The sequence below is a fragment of the Styela clava genome, chromosome 11 (assembly GCF_964204865.1).
Source record: "Styela clava chromosome 11, kaStyClav1.hap1.2, whole genome shotgun sequence".
In the NCBI taxonomy this organism is placed as follows: Eukaryota; Metazoa; Chordata; class Ascidiacea; order Stolidobranchia; family Styelidae; genus Styela; species Styela clava.
This window is the reverse complement of record NC_135260.1, coordinates 9,761,377-9,781,944: the sequence shown is the minus strand read 5'-3', so window position 1 is coordinate 9,781,944 and position 20,568 is coordinate 9,761,377. Positions and strand designations below refer to the sequence as shown.

The 20,568-nt window shown below is 35.0% G+C and overlaps 2 protein-coding genes across 5 annotated transcripts in view; both read left to right on the top strand.

Moving 5' to 3' along the window:
* Positions 1 to 20,568, top strand: part of LOC144429987 (uncharacterized protein C3orf26 homolog) — a 50,054-nt gene that overhangs the window by 27,904 nt on the left and 1,582 nt on the right. Inside the window, exons 3-9 of one of the 3 annotated variants that reach the window (XM_078118243.1) lie at positions 306 to 368; positions 1,127 to 1,209; positions 2,049 to 2,169; positions 3,140 to 3,202; positions 4,018 to 4,153; positions 4,465 to 4,583; positions 9,326 to 9,465. In XM_078118243.1, the coding sequence (XP_077974369.1) occupies positions 306 to 368; positions 1,127 to 1,209; positions 2,049 to 2,169; positions 3,140 to 3,202; positions 4,018 to 4,153; positions 4,465 to 4,583; positions 9,326 to 9,333 (593 nt within the window). In that variant the 3' untranslated portion in view covers positions 9,334 to 9,465. Of the gene's footprint in view, positions 1 to 305; positions 369 to 1,126; positions 1,210 to 2,048; positions 2,170 to 3,139; positions 3,203 to 4,017; positions 4,154 to 4,464; positions 4,584 to 4,662; positions 4,707 to 9,325; positions 9,466 to 20,568 lie in introns of those variants that run through there. The other 2 variants (XM_078118242.1, XM_078118241.1) reach the window with 2 other exon arrangements.
* On the top strand, positions 9,600 to 19,657 carry LOC120347178 (uncharacterized). Of its 2 annotated transcripts, none has more exons than XR_005570072.2 (8): positions 9,600 to 9,914; positions 10,379 to 10,498; positions 12,452 to 12,574; positions 16,095 to 16,351; positions 16,756 to 16,931; positions 17,420 to 17,583; positions 18,287 to 18,426; positions 18,838 to 18,977. XR_005570072.2 is itself a non-coding variant. In XM_039417063.2 (8 exons), the coding sequence occupies exons 1-8, from the start codon at positions 9,612 to 9,614 to the stop codon at positions 18,976 to 18,978; spliced, it is 1,416 nt and encodes a 471-aa protein (XP_039272997.2). In that variant the 5' UTR covers positions 9,600 to 9,611; the 3' UTR covers positions 18,979 to 19,657. The 2 variants fall into 2 exon arrangements, 1 of the variants encoding a protein (XP_039272997.2); XM_039417063.2 differs by having other exon boundaries at positions 17,420 to 17,575; positions 18,838 to 19,657.

Sequence of the window (20,568 nt, the reverse complement as noted above, 5' to 3'; positions counted from 1 at the left end):
TTTGCGGTGTAACATCAGCAGCCTACGCTAACAGACAGCTATCATATCACTTTGCTGCTTCCGATCTCAACAAAGCTTCCGACATAGCTTTGAAGATTGAATAAAATAAGCATATGTGAGATGCGGATGGCTTTGCAGCTTTGTACAGGTTTCGCGAATTTAAAATCTCATCTATTTTCAGGCATCAGGCGTTCTTGGTGTTTTGAATACTCATTAGAAGAATGAAGACGAAATTAAATTTCCTTTTTTATGAGACACATTTTATTCTTAAATGACTTCATATAAAATTTATAATACTTTTTCAGATGATAAAGAGAGCGATCAAGACAAAAGCAACCTCGAAGAAAGCGACAATGCTGTTTCCAAATGTAAGTCATCAAAATTGTAGTGCAGAGGTTCTTGAACTTTTGGCGTTATGGAGCCCGTGAGGAGATTGACTATTATTTATGGAGTCACACTTTAAATTTTCAAAAATAAAAACAAAAAACACATTGTTACTTGCCGATTAATGTTCCCGAGTAATTGAAATTACTTTGTTTTATGACTTGGAAGTAATACTGCTTTATATTCTAAAAATATTCAAATGGCAGTCCAATAATTAAGGTCGTATTGCTTTTTTGGTCTGTTGCAAAACTAGCCAAGTCAGTATTTTAATAGCTCGCGGAGTTCCTAGTTTTTCTCGCGCAGCCCTGGGGCAGAACCTATGTATTAGTGTATAGTCTTATCAATACCGGCTCTGGGCCACGTAACCTATACGATTGCAGTGGGGTCCTCACTTTTTTCATATCCCCCGTGCGAAATAATTTCAGGTGTGAATTATTAAATTTAGCCATTACAACTTATAATCATGTATAGCTCAGCGCGTTTATACTGTATACGCAAGAATCGTAAAGTAAAGACTCTTTAATCGTGATTTTGTACTTGGTAAGTTAATGAAACGTAAAGCTATATTATCATTTTTTTTATCCTTATCTATACATCTCTACCCAGACTGCGCGCAATTTGTTTCGTACGGGACTACGCATTAGGCGAGGTCTGTTCTTAATTTGCCTAATTTGCAGTTATTTTTACCGACCAGATATGGTACAATAATAAACTTCCATTCACTTAGTAAAATACCTTTCAGCTAGCAAGAAACGAAAATTGAATCAATCCGACGGTGACAAAAAATCGGCAGCAAAAAAGTCGAGAAAAAGGCCAAAGAAAAAGGTAAAAATTTAAGCATAACGTATTCGTATACATCGAGAAAAACTGTAAAAAATTGTAAAACTTCGAAAAACTGTATCTGACACATGGAATCGGTTTGATATTGTTATGAATACAATTTATTTAAAAAAGGGCCGTTTGCTCCGAATGAGGCTGTATGTAATATGCCGCTAGACTAGAAAAGTTCTCAACTATCGGATGTACCATATTATCAAAGCTAGACTGAAACTTATATCTGACTGTGTCATCGCACTCTCTAACAAGAACAACAGATTTCTTTGTGCTAAGGATTTGTTCCGGAACTTGAAATTTCCTGTTGCATTCCTGTATTAGTAAAAGTATATATAGATTGCTTTTCCCAAACTTTTTCGGATATTTATTCACCCGACCTTCTCGCTGCATTGAATATAGTCATTCTGAACGTTCTCTGTGCGGGACAATACGTTATATACTTTTCCGGCATATAGATTCAACAGAAATTACTCTCTGCCGAGCTTTGCCCAGATATAAATTGACAAATCTTTTTTAAACGAGTAGGTGCTTTCACCATTAATTAAGAGATTACATGTTCAACTCATTATGGTTCAATTCAATTATCATTGTCGCTTACACCGCGCCATATTTTGCACCATTACAGTCATTGATTATGAGTATTTCTTAATTAAAATATGCGTAAAAATAATGTATGTTTCACCAAGCATGAAGCAATAATAAAATCCATTTAAACGCTCCGTTTTCTCGTTTTTGAGTATGTTCATACCCTTTGAGATCGGATCCCACCGATCTGCAATCAATTTTATTATAGAGAAAGTAGGTGATAATAACTTAAGTAAACCTTTCAGCGCATCACTGAAGTGACGTTAACCGAAGGCGGTGATTCCCCTGACGTCTTTCGGAAAGCGATTGAAGAATTTTACGCGGGAAAACTTTCGGCAGTAGAAAGGGATGCAATAGCTCTATCAGGTAAAGATTATCACTTTCTAATGACATTTTATTACTTAAGAATATTCAATTGACTGAACAAATGAAGTGACACGGTACAGCAGTGGTTGGCAAACTGTATGTGATACTGGACTAAATATGCACATTGACGGAAGCGTGCTTGCCGCAGTAATTTCCGCCTATAAACAATAGCTACATTAAACTTCCAATTATGACGCACCTGCAACTCCTATTTTTGTGTTAATCAGCAACTGAAGGTAGACGTTCGCAGGTTCACTGTCAACTGACGTGTGCTTCCGCTACTGCTACAAAATAAACGCGTAGCCACAACGGGCCACAAGAAAAATATGCAGTTTATCGACCCATGCTCTGCGTGTACAGTAATATAACCATCCAAACTGTAATATAGCGTTTTGTCGAAGAAATACATATCATTCGCCAATTCAATTTTTCTTATTTGAATGTCTCCCTATGTTTATTCACGTCTTCCGACATTATTATTTCAAAAAGAACTGATAATTACATACCACTGCTCTTGTTTGGCAGTATGTATCATTTTGAGCTGCTGTGAAAATCAAACCTATTGACATATCTACACCAGGCTGCTATAATCGACTCCTGGTTGAAAAACTTTGACTCTGACTCCAGCTTGGAACTCGGAGAAAATCGAATTTTGATAATAAAAACATTGGCGCACGCAACCTTTTTAATAAGACTGTTAAGAGCGCGTTGTAAACTAGATGCTTTTAGTCTACAAATAAAATTTGACATTTGTTATCAACATTGAAAGAATAAAATTTCGACACCCGACTCCGGATCATTTCAAATTTTGACTCTAACTCCCGACTCCGGACAGATTGAAAAGTTGCCACCAGCCCCGGGCTCTAGCGAAAACATGGCAAACTTAGACTCTCAGTCCTGGTCTACACGAAAACACATTCCCGTCAGTAATTTTTCTAATTACAATATTTTTTAATGCTTTTTATCACAGATAACCATTTCGGGCCAACCAATTGCGATCTTTCTCACACTGTGACATCTTTCTTAAAAGAAGGTAATGCATTTTTGTTTGAAAGGGGCGTAAATATATGAATAAATCTTTCATCATTTTTACATTCAATTAATATTGATTTCATTGTCGACGGAGTTTTCTAATGAATGCATAAATCTTTTGTTAACCTTTTATTGTCAATTTTTATGAAAATTCCGATTGCGATAAGTTATTCAATTGCACGTTTTGATTATTTGAAAGATAATAATGATACCGCATTGCCATAGTTATCTCACGCTCTATAGAAGTTAATAAAGTACTACACTGATCCGAAATTGGTGCTCCCGAAGTATGCGAACCGGTACTCTATATGTAGTCGTACATCCTAGCCATTCTTATTTAAATATCCCCACTAGGGCTTTGAAGTCGGAGCTTGGAATGTTTTTACTGGGGTCGGATTTTCCCGGTGGTAAAAGGGTACCCCCGAGGTATGTGTACCAGGTTAAGGTTAGGTCATAATTTTATTCCGATTTTTCTTGTTTTAGTTCAATTACGAGTTCGGTGACTGTCTGTGTTAGCCAAGTGAATATTCCCGTGTCCATAGGTTTCAGTCCCTTTACACAACTTGATGTAAAAAAAGCAAACAAAATTAGATTATAAACACAAAAATCTTAGAGTTTACTAAACATTCTCAACAGTTTATTATAAAGGCTTGCATACGCAAAGGTTTTTGATATAAAAAGTTGATTTTATCGGAGCTGGAAGTTGGAATCGGGGTTTATTACAACTCAGAGTCGGGAGTCGCAGTCGATATTGTTCCCTGACTCCAGAGCCTCTTGATTAGCTCTTATTAATCCTACTTCTTGTTTCGTCACCAGCACTCCCCAAGTGGCAAAAGTTGAAATCTGCTCACAGCCAGAAGATGGCGCCATTGGTTTTACTTCTCTCGGCCAACGCAAACAGATCTCTCGTACTGAATCGCGATTCCGGTGTGTTTAAGGGCGATAATTGCAAGTAAGTGCAACATTAAACCACGTTTCAAATTGAAATGTGATTCGTTATTTCGCACCTTTAACTATCTGTTATAGCGTGTGCTTGCAGTGTAAACTTTGCCCTTATACGAGCACCTATTTTTGGACAAATGACAATTCAAGTAAGGCGAAAATCCGTAATCATTTTATAATTTATCAACCAAGTCTTGTGGGTACTTTCAAACTAGAATCTTGAAATCGTTTTTTGATGGTGTTGACCCTTGACCCTGTTCCAATTATTGAATTCTGTTGGAGTCGGAGAAGAATTTCAGATTTGTTATTTACCTTTTGCAGGACTGCAAAATTATTTGCTCGTCACTTGAAACCAGAAGCTCAGGCTAAATTCCTAGAGTCGAACGTCGTTCATTTTGCGATCGGAACACCTGCTCGCGTGGCAAGCCTACTCGCCCAAGGTAATTAACATTCCTATAGTTGAACTTTGCTGTCGATTCTCAAGAGGAATCACATCTCACGACACTCTTTACCTTGTAGTGATTTTTGGTTACCATCGTGTAATATAGAAGATAAATATGTGTTACCCAGTCCAGCACATTTGAGGATTATTGGACACAAAGTGTACATATTGACCATTTTGGTATCATGTTGTTGTTGTCGATTTTCTTCTTTTTCTTGTTGTTGTTGTTGTTGTTAAAGCCTTTTCTCTTCAACTACTGGACCAATTACTTTGTGAAATTTTCAGTTGTTAAAGATTTATGTTATCGCTAGCCTTACTTCTATTTATTTTAAAAATTTATTTGAGCTCGATGAGATTTGTTTTTTTTGTGTGTGTGATGACGTCATCGAAATTGAAAATTTCGCACCTGGCGGTTCCGCGTTCGCGATCGTTGTGATCTCGTGGTCAGTCGAAGAAGGGAACCGTACCGTGCCTACTACTTTATTTTGGTTTTCGTGTCCATATATTTTGAGCATTGATGTCCTGTTTTCAGTAGTATGGAAAGGAAAACACACAAAAAAGGATGACACTTCTTATACAATATACAGTTTTCAATGCGGCTTCAAATTGATATTATCCTTCTACTCTGTGGTTATGGGCGACTAATTTCGTCGTGATTCTCGCCCCCGCCCATGACGCGCTTTGTTCGGAAACGAGAGATTTACATCCACGAAATTTTTCTCTCGTTCCAGATTTTAGAAGGTTGTTTGGCAATTATTGTGCGATTTACAGCATAATAAATTAATCAGGTGTTTGTAAACGATTATCTCACAATAACAATCATAAATTCAATAGAAATAGTCGTAACACTAACATTTGTTTTGTTATTGTTTCTCATTCCATCTCGAGGTCGTTTAGCGACCGTTTGAGTCGCATTAGGGTTTTTGATTGAAACCTGTAGATTTTGTCCCTATTTCTCTCAAGAAATAGGCAACGAGTTGTTTTGCTCAGAACAGTGCTCGTAACGGGCAGTCGTAAGGAACTGATATACTTGAAATATTTCCGACTCATGATTACCAATCACCTACATGCTGGGTGGTGGGTATGGGATTTTTAACCTGCAAGGCTAAGTTAAGTCCATGCTTTGAATCTTGTAATAATTTTCTGATCTTGCCTGTTTACGAAAGTGATGCAATTTTTTGCAAATTTTAATGTTTGCCAATATCATCTGTCAATCGCTTATTTTTGCTTTCGGGTAATAAATCTCCTGTTTCGATCTTTGTATTTTGCAAAATTTCCTGCATTCGTCATTTAATATGCCAAATACTGTCGAAGTCATGACATAGTAACAAAGCTTAAATTCGGATTAAATTGAAATTTTAGAAGTTACTAATTGAATATGAACATGGCGAATGGATTTCTCTAGCTCGTTCCCCAGTGATGATATTATTAGTAGTCGATTTTAGTAAGCCTCCATCCGAATTTATTTATTTTTTTGGTTTAAATAATGAAATATTTTGGATCAAATACAAGCGACTTGGAATATATTTAAGTTTAACAGACTAATTAATTGTCCTCACATTTGAAATCTATTGATTAAAAAGCTTCTACCATGACGCTTTCCATCATGCGATTTTCTTAGCATTTGCACTTCCGTTTTGTTGATTACTTAGCTAATTGAGCTAAGAGTGAATTTTTCAATCATAGTGAGGGGTTTTTGTAATGTGCCTCGAGTAACATTTTTTCTAGTTGAGTGAGTTTCTATTTCTCTGCTGTGAGGACAATTCATATTTGGAAAGGTTTTAGGTGCAAAGATATACGTGGATATAATTATATGCAATTTGTGCCAGATTTGCCACTTTGGGTTTCGGCATTTCCGACATTAAATCATGCTATAAAGCGAGTAACACGTACCGTTTCCCTTTCACCTATCAAGAGCTAATATTTCGTTCAACACAACTGCGTTTCTAAAATTCGATTTGCGACAACGCGTGTACGATCACGACTATATTTTCAATATAATTAATTATAGGTTAATTACGTTTGCAATTTTTACGGTGCTCAAGATGCCGCGTATTTACAACGATTACATCAGTATTATTGAAAATGTAAATGTCTCACTATGTCATATTCTGTGCGTGTAGCGGTGTAATGTTGTATTACATCTTATAGTAAGGGATTATTTGTAATGGAAGTTGTTTCGTAGATAGGTCGATCAGATTAGTAGAGTTGGAAAAAATATTGGAAACTAAGATGCGTAGTAGGTGACAACGGGAATTGGTTCATTGCTATAAAATAACTTCGTTCGTAGTAAAGCAGTCTTCCTGAAATAGTTTTTCAATTCATTATTTTATAATCGGCGTTGGATAAAGGTACATAATTTGGGCGCTTCCCCTGCTTTTATCGTTACCGAATTGCCGTTATTTGGAAGTTCTTGAGGACAAAATACCTTCAGGGAGATGTATTTCTTTTGATTTATCGTTACCTTGATTTCGAGATACAGTCGCTGGAAACAAGAACCAAAAGCTTCGACTATTGGGGTCAAGTTGACTTTATTGACTCAGGCTCTAAGCATAATGATATTTCGCCTTCATCATACGACTATTGCACGAATTACAATAAGATTAAAATTATTTTAAAATCACTGTCTAATTAAATCATACGGTTGCCGAGTCCAGCTACATTTTCGTTCTTTCAACAGCAAAGACCAGGCTGAAAACGCGTCTTCAGCAAAGTGGATTGTTCACCGAGAAATTGCCATCGCATTATTTCCATTCCATAATCTAAACCCCTGCTTTTATTATGTTAGTTTTATTAGAGACGATAGCACAGGTGGCATCAGGTTGCCGAACAGTTTTACTTTCTGCATTATACCACAAGGAGAGATCATCCATAGCTTTAGGGTTTTTAGGGAATAGACAATCACTCGAAAGCGATTAAAGCATAAAAAATTAACGAGATAACAATTGACAGTAAATTTTCGAAGTGTGTGAGAAACAATATGACGCCAATAGTACGCAATTTGAACCGCAATAATAATAGGCCCGATTGTTGGATTTAAAAAAGGTCAGATTTCACATTTGAGTTGAAATTACGCTGGGGAAAGAGGGTATAAGATCAATGCAAAATGCTTGTTTACTTGTTTTTGACCAATGGTAATGTCGTAATTTCTTAGTTCTTTCAAGCCTTACCGGTGGTAAAATAAACATAATTTGGCCATCGTATGGATCTGCTTAATCTGGATAGGACTGGATTTACCCATTTTTTTCGTGGGTGATGTGGTAATGACTGGGTCATAACAGGGTTTTGGGCATTGTTATTTTTGTCGCATTCTCTGCAAAATATATAACTTGCTATGCCAGCATAGTTTCTCCCGTTTTTGTTTACCCACAAGTATAGGCGAAACAAATATGTACATATTTAATGACTTTTCGACTGTAATTATAGTAAATCTTTTCTTTCGAAGACTCGCTTGTGTTTCTGACGTTTTGAAGCGTAGGATTATAATGTCTTCTTAGCCGTTTACTTTGAACTGATTCGCGGATTATGATCTGTATCTGGAGCCGTGTTTCTAGACTGGTTGTCCGTGGTAACATCTTAATCTCCATGCGATTAATAACAAGAAACGAAAAAGATTTAAACTAGTATATAAAGTCTATTAGGCAAGTTTTTAATTTCTTATTTCGGGAATTTGAGTTGAAGTCATTTCACGGAGGAACGTTTTTTGTTTAAAAAATTACATCAGCCTTTATATGCTTACTGGGATGTTTCAGAATGTTATTTGAAGTTCAGCAAATCACAATTCAGAAAAGAGCAATGCCAGTGAGTGACGTTTCAGATATAGAGCAATGGTGATTTTTATTTTTGACTGTGCAGTTTTGTTGAAGAGAAATCCATTCTTTATCAATTTCCCTCCAGAAAACCAACCTATTCCTCCCGAGTTTCGATTTTCAAACTTATCTAGCTCAGATCAAAATCAGCACAGACCGTTAGTTCAAGTTTGTGATGAGAGTAAGAAAGTTAACAGTCATTCCAAGTCTTTGTAGATTCCAAAGCTTGTAGTTTCGATTGTTAAAAGCGATCATGTCTGAAAATTGAGCCTTCTCACAACCCACATTGACTTTTTTGGTCTTGTGTGGCAAACTTCCAAATATAGTCACGAAAATACTTTGATGACATTTCCATCCGTCACCTGCGTTTCTTTGTCGTGTCCCTTTGTAGAATACTGAAGGCTATTTAGTTTCCTGAAATTGGGGTGTATTACAAATGACGTTTTTATGACGCAACTTTCCTCGTTTTGTCTTATGCTCACCTACAAATGTGAAGGATAATTTATAACAGGCCTCGGGCATTTTGGGTGTAAGGTTGCTCTTTATGATTTTACGCTACTGGAACATACTTGATCATTATTTGACCAGGTATAATCTGGTAATAATAGTTGATAATGAGAATCAATGATTAAGCTTGGTCATAAATAACTCTTATAAAACTATCTTCACCCACTTGAGTGATCGTCTGGTAAAGCAAAAGGTGTGTGATATACATAGATACATGTATTCTGCCATTTAGGTTATATCCGGACCATGTTAGGCCATAGGTAAATTAAACCTTCAGCAGGGGAGCATTAGAATATCTAGAAGGCTCAATATTCGATTACATCTCACGCTTTGATATATTGTTTCTCGATATTGGTGTCGTCAAAAACTTGGTTTATTATTATTATTATTTTTACCATTATCCTTGTTATTACTATGTTAACAGCACAATAATAGACCGACGGTGTTTGAATTTCGATCCGGAACACGACTGAATCATTAGGACTTTGTAGTGAACTTTCGGTGACTACCGGTAGCCGTTTGATCTCCTTCCAATTTATTTTAAGCGAAGAATCTTGAATTTCATGCAGCGGAGTACAAAACTTCGACAGATGCCGGAAAACTAAGACATTATTCTAAGTTGCTGCCAACTTTCAGACAAATTCTTACGAGGAAAGTGCGGGATTTTTCTACACGGATCTATTCAGTGTTCCGAATTCTTTTGACCCAAAATGTTTTCTCTGACGAAATTTTACGTTCTTGCTATTGTTATGACTTATTTACAATGCGATTTTTCGGCGGCCGAAGTAAGATGGTGCATAAACGGTACCTATTCAGACGTAAATGATTATAATACGTACGAAAATGCAACGCAATATAATGACGAACTTAACGTTTGTATGGAATGCTCAAATGAAGCTAAAGTACTTTTGATTGACGAACGATGGAGCCATGAATGCTGTAACGGAAAAGTAAAACCTGTTGGTCACTGCAAACCGGCCGATTTGAAGCATTTATGCAACAACATAACAAGAGTAAGTTTACGATATATTATTAACTTTCTAGAATCTAGACCACAGCGCAAATATCTTCTGCGACAATGACGAAACAATTTTCCTCGGTATATTCATGTTATCACAGAAATTGATAAATGAATTTTTCTGCAAAAAAAAACACTCCAAATTTTTATCCTTTGGACTTAATTTGATTTGAAACACAGCTTGAAATTAGTCTCAAATAAAAAATATGAATCAATAGAATCCCATTCAATTCTTCCTGGTCAGTGACGACATAGTTGACAAATTTCTCTTTAATTCACAAAATTTAGAAGAAGTATTCTATATTTTGATGATGGATTTTACTAGACTTAACTTTTTCACAAGTTGAAATTACAAAAATCAGGCAATCCGAATATTGTATAAATGTGGATTTCATAACTGCATAATTCAAATGTATTTGTAATTTTTGTTTTTTCAAGTAATAGTTTTTTTTATTACAGTGTGATGGCATCAAACAATGTTATGATAGTTGGGATGAGAAAGGATGTTACGGATGTAGAGATGATACTTTTTCATGTAACGATCAAACTGATGGAAAACAGTGTTTACCAATGTCCAAGGTGCGTAATGTTCCTATTAGTTTTGTGAAGTTACCCTGGGAAGCCTTGCTTGTGTGTGATACATAATATGCATTTATTTTGCTTACAAAAATAAGTTTAATTTATTTTCATTTGCGTCGAACAGTATATCCTGTGCGTTTTATCACGTCGTGCTAAAGAATTTGATCACAAATTTTGTTAGCTTGGAGTGAATGGCCAAACCCTAATATTTCACTATTCGGAATACATTCTGAAAAAAAAAAAATAATTTTAATATGGAATATCGTATACTTTTTAAATTGTCGATATGTTCGTGTGGAAAAGTACATAAATCACTATATCTCCATGTTGGTGACATCTAAATCGGCGAATATCATTCGTTTGGATATGCCAGGGTTAAATTTTCCGATTTTTAAATATAAATATTCTAAATGATTCCTGAGTTCAAAATTTTTTTATATTGGAATTAGAATGTATTCGAATATTCGATTCGTTTTTAACATCCCTACTTGTATTTTGATTTGGAGTGAAAATATGTAGTGAACTTTTTTATCTTTTCAATAAATCATTTAAACAAGAGTTTCTCGCTTCAAACAATGCTTGTACATAAAGCGCTATACTCGTATTGTTCTGTTGTGCATCGTCTACCCAACAGATTTTTTTTTTTTTTTTTGTACTTTTATTTAAGCTATCAATGGTGCATTCGCCAGTAACCCTGGCACCCCCCGCACCATAACTCGAGGTCTTTTATCCGACATTTTTAATGTCTATTCATTCATAATTTAGGCATAATTTTTATGCAAATTTTAAGGTTTATGATTTTAACTCTTGTATGTGTAGTTTCTGCTTGCTTCATAATCGGAGACACTATAAAATGATCAATTTACCTAATGATAATAATAAATCAATAACATGATTATTTCTTTAACAACTTGTTACGATATCAATTTAAATCAATTTTTGATATTAATTATTTCTAATATATCACTGTTATGACCATCGCTTCAGCAGTTTTAAAATGAACTGATAAGCGAATTTTGATTCAACATATCGCGATAACTTTTTTGCTTTAAATACATACAAAGTCTTAGTATTTAACACGCTAAATATTCTGTGAGCGAGAATGAAATGTTAACTTTTCAAAAAAATATGTATTTAGTCCAATACGCCATTCCACTTATATGCAAATTTCTAAATACCAATATAAATTCCAACAATGTGATTCTACTGACATTTAGGAAAAATTGCACGAACGGGATAGTATACACTTCCGGTTTTTGCTTGTTGTGAAAACCTCAAATTTACGTTTTGCGAGACCTTTGTACCTGGTATTTTTATCGGATATATCAGAAAATCTTATGAATATTTATAAAGGTTTCCTACAAATGTTCCGTACAAGTGTTAAAATGTGAAGAGAATGGCAACAACGAAATCCACTCAACAAAATATTTCATCCATTTTACTGATATATTGAAGTTTTCGTGACAATGTTTCTGTGCACAGATCGATCGATTTTTAAAAAGGAAAAAGCGCTTTTGTAAAGTTCTTTGTAGGAAATAGCGAAACTTACGGCCCATACAGTTTTTGCGCAAATCCAAGACGCAAACTTATGATTTCTTTATAGACTACTTTATGTAATATAACATATACATGCACCGAGTAGTAGTCCTAACAATACCAATAGCGCACTCACGACTTTGGTGTTTTGTGTAGCAAGAGCAAATGTGAGATAAATGGAATTCTAGAATAATCATCGACTTTGTCATACCTTGCTGAAAACCCGTCTTCGTATGTTAATATATCTGAGATTGATATGCAAATGTGATGTCTGTAAAGATATTTTTACTACACATATCCATGACTTGAATCTACGTGCAAATTATTATGTTTTCGAACAGGGTAAATAGGTCATTTTCCTGCATTATTTCACGGTAAAATTTTAGAAATTTACATTCGACCTTTTTCTATGTTTAGGTTTGTGATGGCGTTAAAAACTGTCGAGGTGGAAAAGACGAAACTTTATGTCCGTATTATGGCGGATGGTGTGATGGATTTTTATGCGGAGGAAAACATCCTAAATGTTTGAATTATACTCAGGTTTGTGACGAATTTTTAGGTTCTAAGAAATTTCTTTCAGTCAGTAATAAAGCATGAATGTTTTGTGCTTTTCATCCATAGAATGGTGTTTCTCAAAAAAAATTTTTTCCCGTTGAAATTCACTTCTTATCTGAAATTGAAGTTTAAATTTAAAAAATGTGATGTAATGATGTTTACGATTTGATTATCCTCGTAACAACTAAGCTATGTCCTTGGATTGGACCAAAACATTTTTATATTCAATCATAAGAGAGAAATGCTCAAATATATGGACACGAAACCAAAAAAACGAAGTAGTACGGGTATGCAATCTGTCGCTGTGGACTACCGGTACCGCAGTCTTCACGACTTCGACTGACCACCAGATAGCAACTAGCGAGCAATTTTAAATTTTGATGACGTCATCGCAGACAAAAACGGATCCCAAAATAAATAAAAGTATTAGCCTTCCATCAAAAAATACAATCTTAACCACTGCAAATTTCAAAGCAATTGGTCCAGTAGTTAATGAAAAAAGCGATTTTTTTCATAACAAGAATAGAAGAAATACTAACAAGATGAACAACAACATAATAACAAAACGATTCATACGTGCACTTCGTTTACAATTACGAATATTTCGTTCTTTAAAGACATTTAAAACATTTCATTTGAAAACTTTTCTCACATACTCACATTTCCTTAAACGGGACTGTCAGAATTGGTCTACTAATGATAATTCCTTGAATAGGTAAACACAAAAATGTCAAAATCAGAGACAACATTCGAGATAAATATGCCGACTAAATCCACCCTCAAATAGCTGATATTCAAACCAAATCAATTTTATAACACATAATCAATCATCAATAAATTTCCACTTTACTTCTGTGTTGAACTCCGATTGCCACGAAAGCTGCAGATGATATTGCACTCATTATGTAAATTCAGGGTCAAGTGTATCACAGGTATACGCTGATTTACAGGTAATGGTAAACACATAATGTCAAAAACGTATTGATATCTATATTCATGTTTACACGACACCATCTGACATATCTATAATGCGTGTTGTTAAATTATTATAAATAATGTATTGAAGTTCATAGAACTTGTACGAAGTTAATAGGTGAATGCCCCAATTAGGGGTTTCTGCGGCTATCAATCAAGTACAAAATTGTGACCTAGAGTTTGTGGTCGATGGTAAGTATAACTCGCTCATAGTGCTTATATGGAGGTTGTGAATAGCAGGTTATTTTGGCACGAGGCCGGAAGATTTCGCAAATACTGACTGGTGTGTACTTCGAAGTCGTAATTGACAATTTCTCAAATGTAATATAATGTACATACAATTCGATTTAAACGAAATTTGAATTGATATTATTTGAAAAAGATCGTTTTTTTTTTGTTCGAAATCCATGTTTTTTGTTTGTCAAATATGCTTTGTTTAAAATCATAACTTATTCATCAACCGAATATTTTTAATGTTTTGACTTCAATATTTGTTAATAATTTTAAATGTCAAACTATTCAAATACCACCCATTCGAAGAAATACAATTTTCACCTTTGATAGGGGTAATACTCTCTTCGCGAGGGAGGCCTGTGTTTACGGCAAATTGTACCATCTTCTGTTTTTTTGAAATAAAACAACGTAATATAAGTTATGGAGGATTTCATATAAATATACTTTTCGATTTCGAATCCAACCCGTTCAGCTAAAAATCCTCTCAAAGCGTTTCAATTTCAGTGAAAATAATTACATGTTGTGTTTCTTTCTACCACCTTGACGCCAAGAGAAAGTTTATCATTGGCAAATAATGCAGCAAAAAATATACTCGTCCTCGAACTTCCGTTATCTGCGACATTTTATTACTTATCGATCATGTTATATTGCCTTTTAATTATTGTTGCGGCAACGGCGAAAATCTTGTGAGACGAATTGAAAACAATTTGATGACAATTATGACGACTTTATTGCTGCGTTAACAATGTAGCAGGTGTGAGATTTGGTACATCATAATCCAATATGGTTCTTCAACATCGCTCGCCTCGGAATCAATTAAATAGACTGAATATTATCATGATATTTTAGTTGATTTTATACATTTTTATGTTAGTGTCATTGTTTTTTTTTTAAATCTGTCATTATTTGCTTTTTAATGGGATCAACACGTCAGCTAAGAAAATTAAAATTAAATTCATCCCTCGCTTTACTTATTGTCTTGAATGCTAATACAATTACTAGAAATAATAAACTAATCTGACGTCATTATATAGATACTGTGACGTCATAATACTGTGACGTCATAATTCAAATATGTCATTATATAAAACGTAGTATGATTTCATAATACAATAATAAGATATCATAATATAAGAATGCGACGTAATATTACGAAAAGATGCCTTTAATTGATGATGCCATTATAAAGCATTGCCGGAGAAAGGCACACCCTAATTACAATGTGATCACAGTTCAAGTTACTATGTCTTTCAAAGCATGATATTTAATAGCTTGTTGCATTTTTACTTGAATTATGATTATCTTTCTTGAAATTATCAATGAATTAAATTGAAATGCATAAAAATTACAATTTCTAGAAAGTTGACGATTAATTATATAATAGTTGAGTAGAACTATTGTGCTTAATGAACTCAATAATCAACTTAGTAACGGTATAAAGAAAAATTTTACATTTCGTGTGATTTTTTTTTAATACCAACAAATCTCAAATGATATTCATTAAAGGTTGAAAGTATATCTGCTTCAAATCAATATCCTGTTTGACAAAAATTTGTTCCTATGCCCTACAGGATTTAAAAAAAATTTCTTTTTATTTTAGAGTCATGTTTGTCATGTATTTCGATTCCGAAATATTGAAATAAATTTTGGGGCGAAAATTTGGTATTTGCCGAAGTTTACTCCATAAAATTTTTATTGTCCCCAAGAAAACAAAAAACAAAACGTCGTAATGAGAACCTATTGCAAACAAATAAAGGAAGTAAATCTATCTTAAAACGAAATCGTGGCATTTGTCGAAGTCTCCTCTATAAAATTTCACAAAAAAAAAACATCTGTATTATTTCAACACCCCACGTCGTTTTAAGAACCCATTGCGAGCAAAGAAAGGAAAATTTTCTAAACTAGATCTTATAGATTTCCTTATTTGGTATCATTGGACTCGAAGTGGACGCATGGATAGTTTAGCTGTATAATTGTTGTTGTTGTTCGTCTTACGGTTGTTAAGAAAATCGACTTTGTTAGGTGCAATTACTTTATCGTTTTCGAATTGTGGAGTCATCGGGTACACAGTCAATATGTCATCCAAAGTTTTGCTGGTTTTGGAATCCACAGGCACACCTTAACATGACATTCGGTAAAATTCGTCCGCATTTTCTGGAATTTTTTGCTGACGGCCTCTGTCCATATTTGTCATTTAACGTTTGTGTTGGTATATTTGAGCATTTCTCTCTTGTTGCTATCAGACTTGTTTAATTCACGCATTGAGCATAATAATACCTTCAAAATTCCATTTCAGATTTGCGATGGTACGAAAGACTGCGTCGACGGTTCTGATGAAAACAATTGTCAATATTGTCTCAATCAATTCCGATGTCGTGTTTATGTTAAAGAAGACATCGTTGCCACATCTGCTGAATGTATCGGAAAATTTCGAGTCTGTGATGGAATTACAGATTGTCAGAATGGACTTGACGAATCGTATTGTAATAGATGGCAAGAATGGTCTACATGGAGTGAATGTGGAACGATAACTGAATCGTGTACTAGAATCAGGTATGATATCTGCTTCTCAAATCAGCCTGTTCATCTTTGTTGTTACTGAGCTTACTTTCAACTCTGACTTCAATTAATGTACAACAAAAAAGTTTTAACGTTGCTAACGTCGTACCAGAGAATCTTGCTCCGCGGTGAAACCAACAGAATCCATACCAAATATATTAGCGTCTTCCCTTTTATGACTGCACGCGTAGAATGGTATCCTGAGCGTATATGCAGGGCGTCTACTAAACATATTTTTTTCGCAACATGTAGGAATAAAAGAAGTCACTGTGTGTGTATAATTATAATCATTGTATCTTAGTCAACTTGGTTACTGACTGAATATTTAATCCAAGCTGATTTTAGTTCCATACGGCGTTTACATCCAAACATTTGATTTTTTTTTTGTTTCCATTCAGGCGTCGATCGTGTGTTAATAAGGACAAAGTAGTCGTTTCATCATCTTTATGTTATGATGGTGATGACATCATAGATACAGAAAATCATATCGATATTTGTCCAGAGTGTCTCGATGACGTCACAACACCACTTATGACTGGAACACGAAAGCCAACTACAACCCCCACTATTTCAAGTACGGAGCTCAAATTAGTATTTATATTTATTCTCGGTACCAGTAATATTGTGAAATTACTATAAGTGAATCTTTCGTAAACTTAAATTTGAACCTCTTTTGAGGTAGTGAATTCCACATAACAGAAGTTGTTGAAATAAACTCACTCACACTTTGCAAACGCGTGGGATCTCACGGCCAATAGAGTACTGATGAGTTTGTAATCTTGTTATTATTTGTGGGCTAGTAATTATTGGTATGACCATACGAGATAAAATACAGAAACGGACCCAAACTCATCACAAAATTACTAAGTTTTAGAACGCGTCTCGTTATAGTACTGGACGCAAAATTATTTGAATTCGAAATTCGCTTCAAACTACTGGCCAAATTTCGTTCAAACTATATGGTTTTAATAGTTTACAATATAATAAATCTTATTTGATTCCAATTGTTCATTGTATTCTAACATCACTCAATCATAATGTTTGATTTTTTTTTTATTTCAGATAACACTACAACCATATCTCTGAAGCAAGGTTCTGGTTGGGGTTTACCTTTCGGTTTGGGAGCACAAATTGGAATAGCAGTCGCTGGTTGTTTGTTGTTGGTTGCGCTCATCATCGCTCTCATCTTCTGTATATTTAAATTGAAATGGCACAGGGGTAAGCACGTGAGTGTGGTTTGTTATTGTGACGCTGTTCCATATGTGTATTAACGTATTCGGTGGGGGTGGGAAATAAATCGGGCCCCGAAAACGACTCCTGTTTCGACTCTGGTAAATTGGAAATGAGACCCCGTCTCTGAATCTAATATTTTATTTGGTAATGGCAGAGTTTGAATTATTCATTTATACAAAATAAATATCTTGTTGAATTTGACATAAAGTATTGAAAAGTAAATCAAAATTTAGGAAGTAATGAAATCGCATGATTTGAATATGCATGTGCATGATCAATTTTGTTAAAGATTTAGCAATATTATGGCCAAATGTTTTGTCATATTTATTCTAAGAGATAGGAAAGTCCACACGATGGATTAGTTATATGATCGACCAACGGCCTCTTGTATAACCCGCTAGACAATGTTGTGTATATTACCCGCTAGTCGTTCCAGAGAAGTTCGATTCTGAACATGCTAATATCACATGCATTTACTACTGATGCTGATCTATTCACAGTATCATGACAGCAAGGCAACACATGTGCTTCATCTTTGATCTAGATTGCCAACAGCTTATATCGCAGCCAATCGCTCTAGGAGAGAGTGCTTGTACAACTTTTATTATCTTGTTGTCGCCACAATATTATGGTTTTCAAATCTTTGTCGTCACTTATGTTGACTTTGTAACTAATTTTTTTCCGTTCCTTTTCAAGGATTTTGGCGACCCCCGTCTAAATTACCTCGACCCTCGCGCTCCAACTTACCTGGGCCCGGTACGACGATACCAAGAGTGAGGAAGGTGAAAATAAAACCTGGGAAGATTCCTCATCCGTACCCGATAAAAGACCCAAAGGTATGTTAGATTTCTGTTGCTTTTTTACTTTCTATCTTAGAATAAAAGAATCGCGTTTAGAAAAAAAGAAGTGACATCTGGTTTTCCAGCGCTTTGAAAAAGCACTCGCCTTTTTAGGACCGTAATCTCGTTGATTCAATAAATTGGTTGTTCAATTTATTACACTTTTCGTGGATTGGATACTTTTAATTTGAAGCATTTTGGCGTTCAGAATAGAAATTTTGGTCGTAATCGAAAGTTATGCAAACCGAAGACGGGCAAAGTAATCTCAAACTAATCTCAAACGCCATCACGATGTAATGATATTGTAGTGTGCATCGTTGTTTACTGCGATAAATTTACAAAAAGGGGAATGTTGTATTTTTAACCCATAAAAACATTCTTTATCGTAAACGTTCTTACTCCATTTAGGTCATTACCCCGCCTATTATCCCACCGCCTCTGCCAAAAACCAAAGCGTTGTCAATACGATCAATCAGTGGAAACGGACTGGACAGTGGAATAGAGGACAGTGTGGATAGCATGCATATAACACGACGCATGGCGGTTTAATTTTCTGTAGATTTCAATGAAATTCATGAAGATATTCTTGAATGATTCTCCAGCTGGTTTGCATTACCTAACATGGAGATGATGAACGAATACGCCTGATCTTTGTGTAAAAAAAGTTGACGAAATAAAAATTTGGATTTGAATTTTCGTTAAAATACACTTTATTACTGCCTTTTTTGATATTGTTGTCCCTTATTCTTTTTATGCACTGTTAAAAATCTGCACAGATAACTGGAATATTGAAGTAAAGTTTCTATCAAAATGTCTAGCGCACAATATTCAGATATAATGCATTTTTGTGGGGACGTTCACTCCTAACAAGGCGTTGGACAAGAAACCACTGATACTTGTATAACTACTCTGCTTTTCTAGAAATGAGCGTGATCTATTCCGTTTGGCATGGTTCATCTGTTTTTCGGTTTGGTTCGATCAAACATGGTGGCCATGGGGTCATCGCGCTCTAATTTCCATTTTATCACTCAGTACTATCTTGGTTTGCTTTTATTGTATCATAAATTTGGTCGAATTAATTTTACGTTACGCTTACATGAGTTATTTTTGAAATTTCTTAGTGGAATAAGAGTGGCGTTGTCGCTTCAATATTCTACTTAATTTTTTCCTATTGTTCCTTTTTATTTGCACCTCTTTTCTTTTAATATGTTTTATCACTTTTAACCCGTATTTATCATATAAAAAAAAGTTTCAAAACCAATTGTCGCGAGTATTTTTGTCAACAAATTTGTTTTAAAAATACCGTGTTCCACACTTGTGCCACTTGTACCACATTTTTCTTGCAGCATCGTTGTTCCGAGTTGAAGTCGACATAGAACTTGGGACAGACGGTTGCAGAATGCATTTGAAGTGGTATTCGTGTTCTTGGTATGATAGACAGGCTAATGGTTGGAGTAAATATATGATGTGATATTTGTAGGTACGAGTCAGAAATGTGGTACAAGTGTGGCGCTGGGAAGCCTCTAATTTATGTTGCATGTGGATCGCGAAACACGAAGCTTATTTTGACTTCTTCTTGCCTTCCAGAAGCACAATCATTGCTTCCGATTGGCTTCTCGGAAATGAAGGCTTGGATTCATGGGCGATCGATCTATATATGTATGTTGAATTTTGTAGCCATCGGCGTTTGGGACATTCGCGCTTACAACTCTATGCTGTCCTATGGAAGGCAGATTCCGTTTCCAATTACTTTATTCAATTTTGTACACCGTGTCTTGGCAAGAGGCGTTTTCAAGCGACAATTCTACTTGTTGAGAAGAAGTTTGTTGGTATGGTTAAGAGCTTAGCAATCGATTTTTACGATACTTTGACGTTTCGACACAATCGCCATGATTTAAGTTGTGATTCCAGATGGGTATGGAAATAATTGCCCAACTACATTGTATGAATTCAGTAGAAAATGTTTTCACATTTCCGCGATTGTTGATAAATTTAAAACACTTTGCGTGTTGACTCTGCTATGTATACCCTCGGATGAGATTTTCCTCGCAATTTTGAGCTTATTTATCGTCTATATTTTCTTCCTTCTAATTTTCTTTATCCTAATCGTAATGACTTCAGTGATGGCACATTGTATCT